General features: G+C 40.0%; 1 protein-coding gene across 1 annotated transcript; it reads left to right on the plus strand.

The window, feature by feature from the left end:
- The first annotated feature begins 316 nt into the window (after positions 1–316).
- gm2a (GM2 ganglioside activator) lies at positions 317–11,575 on the plus strand. The gene is made up of 4 exons (XM_034114122.1): positions 317–529; positions 4,212–4,364; positions 8,535–8,717; positions 11,248–11,575. Exons 1-4 carry the CDS (start codon positions 434–436, stop codon positions 11,401–11,403), a joined length of 588 nt encoding a protein of 195 aa, XP_033970013.1. The 5' UTR covers positions 317–433; the 3' UTR covers positions 11,404–11,575.
- The last annotated feature ends 2,748 nt before the right edge of the window (positions 11,576–14,323 follow it).

A 14,323-nucleotide genomic window follows, 5' to 3' on the forward strand; every position in this document is an offset into this window, starting at 1 on the left:
CGTCTAACATGTAACATGTAATGTACAGTATTAAAATGATGTGTGTGCGTGTGTGTGTGTGTGTGTTTGTGTGATCATGTGTGTGGGAAAGGCTGTTTTACAGGGACATCTAGAGGAGATTACATGTCATTACATCTACAGGTTCTCAATGATAGCCCTGTTTATTATTACAATGGAAGAAAAATACAGAAGAAGTAGGAATCTGAATTTATAAAACATTGCATTCATATTTTTTTAATTTATAAAAGACGTCACAGCGTAAGACATGCCTATGTCACGTGACCTGGGTCATGTGACAGCCCGGTGTGATGGTAAACTAAACACGGAAGTGTGTGTACTTCAGAGCATACATCCATGCTTCAGAGTCGCTCCTGTTACCGGGCAGATTAGTTGTTTCTCCTCGGGTTGTGTCGCTGTCTCAGAGAAGAACATCATGGACAAAGTTTTGTTTCTCACTTTAAGCCTGGTTTTAGTTTTAACTCAGGTAAACTACAGCTCCTCCAGTCCGAGGAGAATCAGCAAGGCTCAGGTGAGATTTACTCATATTAATACTGGAATTATAATACTATAATACTACTTAATCCATTGTAATACTGCTAATAATACCATACTACTGCTAACATAATACTGCTAATAATACCATAGTACTGCTAACCTAATACTGCTAATAATACCATAGTACTGCTAACATAATACTGCTAATAATACCATACTACTGCTAACATAATACTGCTAATAATACCATAGTACTGCTAACATAATACTGCTAATAATACCATACTACTGCTAACATAATGCTGCTAATAATACCATAGTACTGCTAACATAATACTGCTAATAATACCATACTACTGCTAACATAATACTGCTAATAATACCATAGTACTGCTAACATAATACTGCTAATAATACCATAGTACTGCTAACATAATACTGCTAATAATACCATAGTACTGCTAACATAATACTGCTAATAATACCATAGTACTGCTAACCTAATACTGCTAATAATACCATAGTACTGCTAACATAATACTGCTAATAATACCATAGTACTGCTAACATAATACTGCTAATAATACCATAGTACTGCTAACATAATACTGCTAATAATACCATAGTACTGCTAACATAATACTGCTAATAATACCATACTACTGCTAACATAATACTGCTAATAATACCATAGTACTGCTAACATAATACTGCTAATAATACCATAGTACTGCTAATAATACCATAGTACTGCTAACATAATACTGCTAATAATACCATAGTACTGCTAACATAATACTGCTAATAATACCATAGTACTGCTAACATAATACTGCTAATAATACCATAGTACTTCTAACCTAATACTGCTAATAATACCATAGTACTGCTAACCTAATACTGCTAATAATACCATAGTACTGCTAAAATTACCATTGTAATGCTAATAATACCGCAGTACTGCAAATTCTACTATAATACTACCAATACCAACTTGCTAATAAAACCTTAATACAGGGAACAATACCATACTTCTACTAATACAAGGCCACAATAGTAATGCTAATGATACAATAATACTGTTAATACTACCATACAACTGCTAATAATGACATTATCCTCTGTCCAGGCATCTTTAGGCTCCACTCACATGTAATCTTTAACCTGACGTATGAATGTAAACATTAGTTATCTATGTACTGATGATTGACTTAAAGAAATACATGGCTTATCTAAAGGGAACAAGGTTCTTCAGTCACCTTTAAACTGTGTTCTTTCACTATACCATATAGCTTTTATATTATATTAGACTGTATATATCGTTTATTCTACTATATCATCTCCAATTTTACCTGTATTTGTACTGCTTCTACACCTACATCTCCCTTCTTGGTATGTCTTATCTGATCCTAAAGGAACATGATAAATGATGAATCGACCTCTCATTGATTGATCAATCACTTATTTTCATTCACAAGACATAATGTGATCAATAACTAACAGAGGTCCTTGTTTTGACCATGCTATCAATCTCAAATAAACAAATATATAACCTTGTTAACACAAGGCATGATCAATAAAACATTTTGAAAAGCTATGAACAGAGTTTGGAAATGTCTCCTTTCACCGTGGAGAAAAACAAACATGAGGATAACGTCACTCAGGTTTCATGTCCAGGCAGGTCGATGTTGATATAGTATGTAAATAAACCGGTCTGCCAGGGAGAAAAAACTCGTGCAAAAATGTAAAACACACGGCTACTGTAAAACCGGCTCGGTCTTTGATTTGTAGTAAACATGCACATAAATGAGTAAAGGCTGTTTTTTGTTTCAGCATCAGGTCAAAAACCACCAGAATGAGGCGACAGTTAAACACCTGAGCTTTCAGAGAACATCCATACAAATCAATCCGTTAGCATTTAGCTAATTATCTATTATCAATACATTCTCTTGCACTATGTTTATTGTTTTATTTTTTGTTTGTTTTGTTTTAATTTATTTATTGCAGATTTATCAGACAATACAACCATTGTTCACATTTCCTGTTTTTGGTTTTCTTATTACAGGAAATGTCTCTACTCTTTTGTTACATATAATAAAACAAACAGAATCCTCCCACCTTCACAAGAGCTGGAAAGTTGGTCACGCGTCCACGTCCTGATACATGTCACATGCATCAGGACGCGTCCACGTCCTGATACATGTGACATGATAAAGACGCGTCCACGTCCTGATACATGTCACATGATAAAGACGCGTCCACGTCCTGATACATGTGACATGATAAAGACGCGTCCACGTCCTGATACATGTGACATGATAAAGACGCGTCCACGTCCTGATACATGTGACATGATAAAGACGCGTCCACGTCCTGATACATGTGACATGATCAAGACGCGTCCACGTCTTGATACATGTGACATGTATCAAGACGCGTCCACGTCCTGATACATGTGACATGATAAAGACGCGTCCACGTCCTGATACATGTGACATGCATCAGGACGCGTCCACGTCCTGATGCATGTGACATGATAAAGACGCGTCCACGTCCTGATACATGTGACATGATAAAGACGCGTCCACGTCCTGATACATGTCACATGATAAAGACGCGTCCACGTCCTGATACATGTCACATGATAAAGACGCGTCCACGTCCTGATACATGTGACATGATAAAGACGCGTCCACGTCCTGATACATGTGACATGATAAAGACGCGTCCACGTCCTGATACATGTGACATGCATCAGGACGCGTCCACGTCCTGATGCATGTGACATGATAAAGACGCGTCCACGTCCTGATACATGTGACATGATAAAGACGCGTCCACGTCCTGATACATGTCACATGATAAAGACGCGTCCACGTCCTGATACATGTGACATGATAAAGACGCGTCCACGTCCTGATACATGTGACATGATAAAGACGCGTCCACGTCCTGATACATGTCACATGATAAAGACGCGTCCACGTCCTGATACATGTGACATGATAAAGACGCGTCCACGTCCTGATACATGTCACATGATAAAGACGCGTCCACGTCCTGATACATGTGACATGCATCAGGACGTGGACGCGTCCTGATACATGTCACATGATAAAGACGTGGACGCGTCCTGATACATGTGACATGATAAAGACGCGTCCACGTCCTGATACATGTCACATGATAAAGACGCGTCCACGTCCTGATACATGTCACATGATAAAGACGCGTCCACGTCCTGATACATGTCACATGATAAAGACGCGTCCACGTCCTGATACATGTCACATGATAAAGACGCGTCCACGTCCTGATACATGTGACATGCATCAGGACGTGGATGCGTCCTGATGCATGTCACATGATAAAGATGCGTCCACGTCCTGATGCATGTCACATGATCAAGAGCAAAGAGCACCAACAATTAATACAACAATTCAACATTAATTAAAAACACACACACAAAAAGAAAAGATAAAATACAAAATACATTTAAAAAAAGCATAACTAGAGGGGGGACATATAGACTTAGTCAGGGGGTAGGACTTTCAGTGAATTAAAATATGATAAAAAGTGCGTTTTATTTGTTTTACGTCCTATATATATTCATGTTGGCTTGTTGGAGGAGCCTGTGACTTCAGTTTCTCATTGTCATATCTACACTGTGACAATGAAACCTTGAAACTTGAATAATTGTGCATGTGTTTGTTCAGGTTATGGGTTTCGACTGGAAGAACTGCGGGCAGCCCGATGCTCCAGCGGTTCTGAAGACGCTGAAGGTGTCTCCGGACCCGATCTCCATCCCCGGAGAAATGACCGCTTCGGCCTCTGGATCCACATCTGTGGAGCTCGCTGCCCCGCTTTCTGTGAGTACACTCACTCTGAGCTTATACAAAACACCACACCATACTGTTAGAAGAGTATCACTCGTCAAGCTTGAGCTTCAATCTCAGGATCCATGTATCTGTGATCCTCTCCAGAATGGAAGTAGTCATCACATACAGAGCATCAACTAGTTCCTGAACAGTGTCCTTCACATGCTGATATCCAAGAGAGGGAGTTACACAGTCACAAGATGGAGGAATAGAAAGCAGTACATCCTGTCACGTACAAAATTCTCAACATTCTGACTTTTTCTCAAAATCCTGACTTTTTCCTCAAAATCTCAAAATCCTGACTTTTTCTCAAAATCCCCAAAAATCTGACTTTTTCAAAAAAATCTGACTTTTTCTGACTTTTTCAAAAAAAACTGACTTTTTCTAAAAAAATTGACTTTTTCAAAAAAATTGACTTTTTCTCAAAAATCTGACTTTTTCTCAAAAATCTGACTTTTTCTCAAAAATAAAAAAAATCTGACTTTTTCTCAAAATTCTGACTTTTTCTGAATACTTAAAAATGTTAATAATCACTGGTCCCCGGCTTGAGCTTCAACCTCAGGATCCATGTATCTGTGATCCTCTCCAGAATGGAAGTAGTCATCACATACAGAGCATCAACTAGTTCCTGAACAGTGTCCTTCACATGCTGATATCCAAGAGAGGGAGTTACACAGTCACAAGATGGAGGAATAGAAAGTAGTATTCAATGTTTACTTCAGATTAGCTCCACGTCAGAAATGAGCATGCTTGTCATATGTCTATCTCCATAGAGGCTGAATCATCATGTTAATCACATAGCTATCATATGCCTCAAACAGTCCTGATGCTCTTCTAGGTAATCATACATCCTGTCATGTTCACAGCTACAGTTGGGATACCTTTGTTAGCATGTTGCTCTCATGTTGGAAGAGGACGCTCAGTGTTTTCCCAACAGAATCGATATTACTTTAATGGTCAGATCAAGTCTGAAATTGGACTTGCATCTGTTCCAACCCGGCTCTTGGGGTTGTGTATTTTTGTGGTGGTTTCTCTTGGTCATCACTTTGTAGGTAATTGGTGTCTTTTGTAGTCATTTGTGAGTCTCTATGTAGTTGATTTTTGTATATTGTTTTTTTTTGTGTGTAACTTTACGATTGTCTAGTCCTTTTTTATATGTGTCAGACTTTTCATAATCAGTTTGTGTCTATTTGATGTAGCTATAAACTAACTGTCCATCGCCAGTGACTGACCCTGAGCTGTGTGTGAAGTGTTTAAGAGGAGCACACACACACACACACACACACACACACACACACACACACACACACACACACACACACACACACTGTATCCTCTCTTAAAGAGTGTGGTATTTGTCTTCTTCCACTCTGATCCTTATCTGGATACATGTGGTTCAGCAGATCAGCGACATCCTGCTTTTACCACACACACACACACACACACACACACACACACACACACACACACACACACACACACACACACACACACACGCACTTGCAGGAGCTTTCAGCGAGGCTTCAAGTCAAACAAAAGGTGGATTTACTGTCAACTGCACCGCTAATGGCTGCTAATGGGGTCACATACACACACACACACACACACACACACACACACACACACACACACTCACACACACTCACACACACACACACACAGATCGTGTTTGCTTCCTGTTCTCAGTGTGAGGTTTCTCTTCCTCATGAGGCTGTATTTTGGTAACCACAAAATGATGTCCTGTTTTCGTGCGACTTTCTCAAAGCCTAGTTCCTCTTTATTGTTCTTTATTTGACTTTTGAAAATGTTTATCACACCTTGTTAAACTATGCAAGGGTAAAAGATCATCTTTTGTTTTCTCCATAAACATCACATGTGATACTGATTCTCATTTTATTGAATTGTTTTATTTTTAACGCATGGTGTTTTTAGTTTTTCAGCAACATTGTTTAATCTCACCTGATAATGTCTCTCTCCTCCTTTCTTCCAGACTTACCTTTTGTTAGCTTATTTCATCTTATTTTCTTTTATCTTTCTTTAAAGGGGACCTATCATGCAAAATGCACTTTTGTACGTCTTTTCTACATGAATATGTGTCCCCGGTGTTCCAGGGAACTCACCAAGTGTCAGAAAACACAACCCTCTCTATTTTCCTCCATACCCAAATCTCTAAAAAAGGGGCTGCAACGGATCTGATAAAAACTGATCCAGATTTGAACACTGTCCTGACGTCAGGACGGTGGCGCTACGGCTATTGGGCCAACTCTCCACCTATCAGGGGAATGTGGGGTTGGGCCACGGCCGGCCATTGCCGCTCGAAAGCGCTGGAGACGCTGTAGTACATATGCCAGGCCTGTAAGTGGCGCTGTAGTCTGCCACAAAAGCAGCGAAGAAGACTTCCCGCCCATAGTTACCATGGTTACCCTTCTGTTTATTCTCCGCTGTGGCTTTCTTTCTCCCTCCCCGAGGCAAGCGTTTGCTCCCGCTGCTTTAATTCAATGCAATCCCTCCCCGTCGAGGCAAGCACTGTAATTCTCTCCGGTTAGTCCACCAGCAGATGACAAACACCCACCTCTCCGCCTCTTCCAAGGAACGAGGGGACCGTGCGGCAGAGTTTCAGTTTCAGTTTCTTTCGCCGGTCAAGATGTCCGTTAAAGTTTAAATCTTCAGGACAAAATTAGAAAAGTGCCGGTCAAAGGTCTTCTTTGTTATTTATTGAGCTTTAAAACAAATGAATAACGACTCTATATAATAAAACACGGAGGACGGAGATCTCTTTTTCTCCCCCTCTTCTGACAGCCCAGCAGCTGATCAGAGCACGCCTCCCCTCTCCTGCAGGGGGGCGTGGTCAGCAGAATCAGACCCGTAGACAGCAAACAGCACATAGAGCGAAATGAGGCATGGCTAAAATGCATGATCTCTTTGGTATTTTGAAAACAGAGACGTATAAATATACCTTATATAGGTATGGCCCTACAATATATCATTTACATATAGCATGATAGGTTTCCTTTAAGGTAAAGTCTATTATATTAGCCTTTTTTTTTTAATTACCTGGCTTTTTATTCAGTCTTACGTGTGTGCACATTTAAAAAAAATCATATATAAGGGATCTTTTAGACAGATTGACTAACTATAGTTGCAAATACTGGCTAGGGATAGTGACAACACACACACACACACATACACACACACACACACACACACACACACACACACACACACACACACACACACACACACACACACACACACACACACTGTATCCGCTCTTGAAGAGTGTGGTATTTGTCTTCTTCCACTCTGATCCTTATCTGGATACATGTGGTTCAGCAGATCAGCGACATCCTGCTTTTACCACACACACAAACACACATCCACACACACACACACACACACACACACACACACACACACACACACACACACTTGCAAAATATTGTTTATCCTTCTCTAAAAAACGTTTTTGACATTCCCCGTCTCTTTCCTTAGGTATTATTGAAGTAGAATGATAAGAAATACTTATTAATCCATCATTAAAGTTCACCTATTATGCAAAATCCACTTTGGATTCCCCTCTGTGGAAAGAGACTCTGAAAGTTTCAGGAACAAAGATTCTCTCTCTTTTTGATCCATTTTTATAAAAACCTGTCTGAAAATAAGCTGATCAGATTTTGGCCACTTGATGATGTCATAACGATGTTTTGTCTTGTGTAACCATTAGCCAATCACCAACCAAGGTAACCCCCCCCCCCCCCACCTTATCACCTGAATCTCCTCCTAGAGCACCATTGAGTTCTTTGTAACCAAATGTCTCTCAGAGGGGCGTGGGGAGGGGCTCCTTATTTTCATCTGAAGTAACAGACAGAGAATCAGCACTTTGGAAACAGGGCTGAAACAGAGGGGATTATGGGTAATGCTGCAATGATCTGTTTGGTGTTTGGAGCCAAACACTTCAGAGACATGTTTTATATCTGAGACCTATAATATATTGATGAAAAACAGTATAATACCTTTAAAGCTGTTTATAGCACTTCAAAATGTCTATTTCTGACCTGAGGTTGCAGAGAGTTGCATGAAGAAGCTCACTCTCTCCTCCTCCTCTCCTCCTCTCCTCCTCTCCTCCTCTCCTCCTCTCCTCCTCTCCTCCTCTCCTCTCAGGTGAACGTGACTCTGGAGAAGGAGGTGGCAGGTTTCTGGGTGAAGGTTCCCTGTCTGGAGCAGATGGGCAGCTGTCACTATAAAGACGCCTGTGACATCCTGAGCCAGCTGATCCCCCCCGGACAGGACTGCCCCGAGCCGCTGCGCACCTACGGGCTGCCCTGCCACTGCCCCTTCAAAGCTGTGAGTGCTTTCTGTTAGTCAGTCTGATACTTCAAGATGCAAGGCTTTTATTGTCATGTGTGCATAGCTACCGTGTAGTTATGTCAATGAAGATCTTAGGTCACACGCTCCTCCAACGGTGCAACACAATAAAACAGATAGAATAGTGCAAGTAAATACAATAAAATAGAATATAATAGAAACAGAATATGATAGAAACTGTGCAGAATAGTCTATATACAGTAATTGGAATATTGATATATATGATATATCTTATCGAATCACTACAGAAACGGGGTCACATGACTTCACGTCACCACCGCTAAGCTAAAGGTGGCTAATGTTGGGCTATAAAGGAACTACAGCACGGTCACATGACTTCACGTCTCCACCGCTAAGCTAAAGGAGGCTAATGTTGGGCTATAAAGGAACTACAGCACGGTCACATGACTTCACGTCACCACCGCTAAGCTAAAGGTGGCTAATGTTGGGCTATAAAGGAACTACAGCACAGTCACATGACTTCACGTCTCCACCGCTGCCCTGCCACTGCCCCTTCAAAGCTGTGAGTGCTAATGTGGATACAGTTTCAAAAATGATACAATAATTTGTAGGTGTCCTATCATGCAAAATGCACTTTTTGATGTCTTTTATACATAAATACGTGTCCCCGGTGTGTCAGGAAACTCACAAAGTGTCAGAAAATAAAACCCTCTCTCTTTTCCTCCGTACCAAATCTCTAAAAACGGGGCTACAGCGGAGTGGATCCAGATTTGCGTCCGATATGACGTAATATCAGAAATGCAGACCCACGGCCCTATCAGAAACGTTGCTATCAGAAACGTTGCTATCAGAAACGTTGCTATCAGAAACCTTGCTATCAGAAACAATGCGCGACGCATTTTGGACGTAATATGGTCTTTGTTTACATTAGCATGCAGCGCTAACACGCAGAGCTAACCTGTACTGGAGAGAGTATGTGTTAAGGCCCTGACACACCAAACTGACACCAAAGAACACGTCCCGACGGACCCGACTGTTGTGTCGCCTCACGTCTCTGCGTCTTGGCCAACAGTCGCACTGGAACCGCAAAGACTTCAGCCGACGGCCAAGTAGCACGTACGAACTGCGCATGCGTGAGTGGCAATAACTCTCCTTACCAGCAGGCGGCGGTAGTGTGTATTCCTCATTCAAAAGAGGCAACAACCGGAAGACAGACTGCGTGATAACCGAGAGAAGAAGAACAGACTGCGTGATACACCGAGAGAAGAAGAACAGACTGCGTGATACACCGAGAGAAGAAGAACAGACTGCGTGATACACCGAGAGAAGAAGAACAGACTGCGTGATACACCGAGAGAAGAAGAACAGACTGCGTGATATAAACAAACAACAAATAGCGTCTGCGTTCCATGTTCACTCTGCAGCCAGAAGCTCACGGGGCTTTCCCCAACCTGTGTCGAGAGCTGGAGCTAAATGAAATCTCACATTTGCCTTCTTAATAGTTTGTTTGGGTCCCTCACTTCCGTTTCGCTTCTCATGCACTGATTCGCTAAGCTGAGCAGCCAATCAGAGTGATTTCTTTGGCCGACGGCCTTTAGCAGACAGCCTCCCGATTCAACATCAAATCGGCGGCGGAAGGTGTCGGCACGGCCGAAAAGACACGACGTGCGGGACACACCAATCTGAGTAGGGCGACAGGACGCTCATCGACGGCCAGACATCTATCGACGGCCGAAATGGGGTTGGTGTGTCCGGGCCTTAAAGAAGCAGGAAATAAAAAAAGGAACTCACCTTGTCGTAAACCCACAAGGAAAGAAGCATTTGAGCTCCATACTGTTTCAGAAATAATCAGAACTTCCACATCAGAGCTTTTGAGGACTTTGAGCCAAGTTATAATCCTGCCACTGCGATAGCTTCCAACTAAGCAAGATGCAGTCACAACACTTTAAATAGGTGTGCCTACTAACTTGCTCTTTTGTCTTTGTTTAGTTTCCTCTAAAGTGCCTTCATTTATCATTCGCTGATAATAATTGTGTTTAAAAAACATTTTAAACTTTTAATCGGGCTGTTTTGAAGACACAGATTATTGATCTGATATATCATATTCCAATTACTTGTATAAAGACTCTCCTTGCACTATTTCCATTCAATTTTAATTATTGTATCTGTGTTATTGTGTTGCTCTGTTGGAGGAGCCTGTGACCTCAGGTTGGTATTGATATATCTGCACCCTAACTATAGATGATAATAAAAGATTGGTATTGATATATCTACACCCTAACTATAGATGATAATAAAAGATTGGTATTGATATATCTACACCCTAACTATAGATGATAATAAAAGATTGGTATTGATATATCTACACCCTAGCTATAGATGATAATAAAAGATTGGTATTGATATATCTGCACCCTAACTATAGATGATAATAAAAGCCTTGACTCTTGACATTTGAGGGAGTGACACATCTGTCTCAGGCTGCATAAAGTATTTGCAGACATCCTCTGACGCTCTGCTCTGATACTCCCGGTCTGTCTCTCCTCAGGGCTCGTACTCTCTCCCTCAGTCGGACTTCACCCTCCCCACCATGGACCTCCCTTATTGGCTGAGCAACGGAAACTACCGGGTGCAGGGGGTTCTGGGAGCAGAAGGCAAGGAGCTGGGCTGCCTCAAACTGGCTCTGTCCCTCCACTCCGACTGAACCCAAAACTCACTTCTCAAATCTGACTTTTTTTCTCCGAGTTATGATAAAAAGTCGGAATTCTTAAAAAAGGCGGGAAGAATCTCAGCTAACTGAAGATATGAACCATTTTTACCAAAACAAAACACAAGTCTCATAAGAAGCGTCTAAATGACTCCTGAGCGAAAAGATTCTAACGCACTGCGGCACACAATTCAAGATAAAGATACCCTTATTACTTATCGTAGCTGCACATACAATATAGCCAATTAAAGCTGAGACTCCACTGATTATTTAGGTATAGTATCATCACTGAGCGATCCGAACTTGCGACAGGGGAAGCAAACACAGACATCACAACACGTACCTTTACGGAGCTTTTACGGCAGATCGTCTCACCGTAGCTGTCAATTAGGTCAAAAGACGTGTTCAATGGCATTAAAACGAAAAGTAAAATGTCTACAACTGTTGATCCATAGGTTGATAATGTACCTGTACCTTTTAAAAAATTATTTATAATCCATAATTCCATTTTTTATGTAAAGATCGGAGCGGAAAAATTAGCTGCTAATGGTAGCCACCAGAGTGTATGCAGCTTCCGGTTTTGGTAACGCGTCACTCTCACTTCTTATTTGTTAACGTTTTGGTGTGTATATAACTTTCCCTCGATTCCATTGGCTCTAGCGGTTATAAAGAGATTTCATTCATCAAAATCGAGCAAGGGGGGCCAGAGATAGGTCAAATCCACCCAAATGACCCCAGAAGTGGGGGTTTTTGGCTAAATCTCTCTAAAAGGTCAAATGTCACTTGTTTTGCATCAATCTTGATACAGGGTACTTATTATATGTTGTACTTTGGATTCTTAAAGCTTTTAGTCTACTAACCCATCATCCAAGGGTGGTTTTCAGTATAAGTAAAATATAATTTTTGGACGGACACTATAATTTACAGTTTTTTACTATGTAAAATCTGAATTTTCTTTAAAATAAAAAACATCTATATTGATTCTGACACTTCTACATCCAACTCACAGGTTTATCATTACTTTGAGAAAAAAGATTATTAATTTAACCCTTTTAGAAGGGAAGATATGGTCATTTGTTCTGGGAATGTCATTTTCGAGCCTGAGACCTGAAAAACAGGCTCAGAGCTTAAAAAAGGCAGAATTCTTAAAAAAGGCAGAAATCTGAGAAAACGATGGTTCTTTTTTTATTCAAAAAATTATTTTAAAAACACAGAATTCTGAAATAAATAGCCAAAATACTGAGAAAAAAATAATTTAAACATTTTTTAAATTTTGTTTTTGTTTCAGAATTCTGAGAGAAAGAAATATTCTGACTTTCTTTTTTTTATTCTGGAAAAAAGTCTAATTTCTGATTCTCTCGTGACGACAAAGAGGGAAATGAAACAGCAAAGTTTAATTTAAGATGAGAAGCATGTTGTTTAATTAACGGTGAAAGACCCCCTTTAAATGCATTGATGTCATTTCCTTCAATTCAACGTATTCAATATCAATATGAACAGTGACGGTCTGAGGAAACCAAGGTAACAGGATGCTGCATGAAAGGGAAGCTTTCCTCTAAATCCACTGACTGCAGCCTCCAAGAACAACATGGCAGCTATTCACGCAATAGTGTGTAAAATGTTTAAAAACATCTAATTTGGGAGGTATGGAATTCAGTTCTCTCCACTGTCTTATAGAAAGTGAGCTTCAATCAACCTTATGTCCTTTTTTGGAAATGCTAACACATGAATACATGTGGAAATCAACTTATAATTGACTATAAGCAATCTTTATTTCAAAACTAGCAATTTATGTTTGAACACCAATGGTAGAAGTCAAAAACAGACGGACATAATGCCTCAATTTTAAACCATTTCAATATTAAATGACCTTGTAGAGTCCTTTTTCTCCACTGATTGACTTTAAGGGCGTGTTTTTGTTAATTATTCCTACCGTTAGAAGATGGATCTAGGGTTGAGTCATTCCAATGTGCCAAATCACTATTTTAGTTTTCACAATTGTGTTTAGAAACATTGCAAGTTTATTTCTGTTCATCGGCAGAAAAAAGGTTTTGGTCAGATCAGATTTTTTTGTTGTGAAATTAGGATTCTGACAAAAGTCAGACTTTTTCAGATTTATGAGAAACATTTTTTTAAATGTTTTTAAAATAATAGTCAGAATTAAAAAAAATCTGACTTTTTCTCTGAATTTGGTAAAATAAACAGAATTTGAAAAAAAGTCTGGAATCTACGAAAATATAATTGTTGGGAAAATACTGAATGTTCCTTCTGTATCAGAGTAGCACATGATAACAGAGGCCCACGTAGCCGTGTACGTAGCAGGATGTCTGACTACATGGATGACGCTCATGAGACACTGTGTTGAAGTTATGATAGCTATGTTCCTCAGATTGGCATGATGACACAGCCCCTAGAGAGATAGGCATATGACTGTCATGTGTATTGCTTACGCAGGCCTTAGTTAATCTGAACTAATGTCAGAATACTGCTTTGAACCAGTGTTCCTCCATCTTGTTGACTGTAACACCCTCTCTTGTAGCATCTTGAAGGACACTGTTCGGGTACTATTTGTCCCATGCAGCTCTGTGTGTGATGACTACTTCCATTCTTCCAAGGATAATAAATACATGTATCCTGTTATCGAAGACCAAGCCGGTGAAAAGTGATATTTTTCTAACAATACGTTTTCAACTTTTTTCAAAAAAATCTGAATTCTGAAAAAAAAGCCAGAATACTGAGAAATCAATAATTCAAAGTTTTTTCTCGGAAATCGGAAAATAAAAAAATATCTGAATTCTGAAAAAAGTCTGAATTCTGAAAAAAGTCTGAATTCTGAAAAATATCTGAATTCTGAAAAAAGGGGGGAAATCTGAGAAAATACATAGTTTAGAGTTTTTTTTTTATTCCGGAAAAAAAG

The sequence above is a fragment of the Trematomus bernacchii genome, unplaced genomic scaffold, assembly GCF_902827165.1.
Source record: "Trematomus bernacchii unplaced genomic scaffold, fTreBer1.1, whole genome shotgun sequence".
NCBI lineage: Eukaryota > Metazoa > Chordata > Actinopteri > Perciformes > Nototheniidae > Trematomus > Trematomus bernacchii.

Excerpts from the sequence above, each read along its gene's own strand:
- gm2a (XM_034114122.1), top strand. The coding sequence starts at position 434 with ATGGACAAAGTTTTGTTTCTCACTTTAAGCCTGGTTTTAGTTTTAACT. Across the intron at positions 530-4,211 it reads GGAGAATCAGCAAGGCTCAG|GTTATGGGTTTCGACTGGAA; the intron begins GTGAGATTTACT and ends GTGTTTGTTCAG. Across the intron at positions 8,718-11,247 it reads GCCACTGCCCCTTCAAAGCT|GGCTCGTACTCTCTCCCTCA; the intron begins GTGAGTGCTTTC and ends GTCTCTCCTCAG.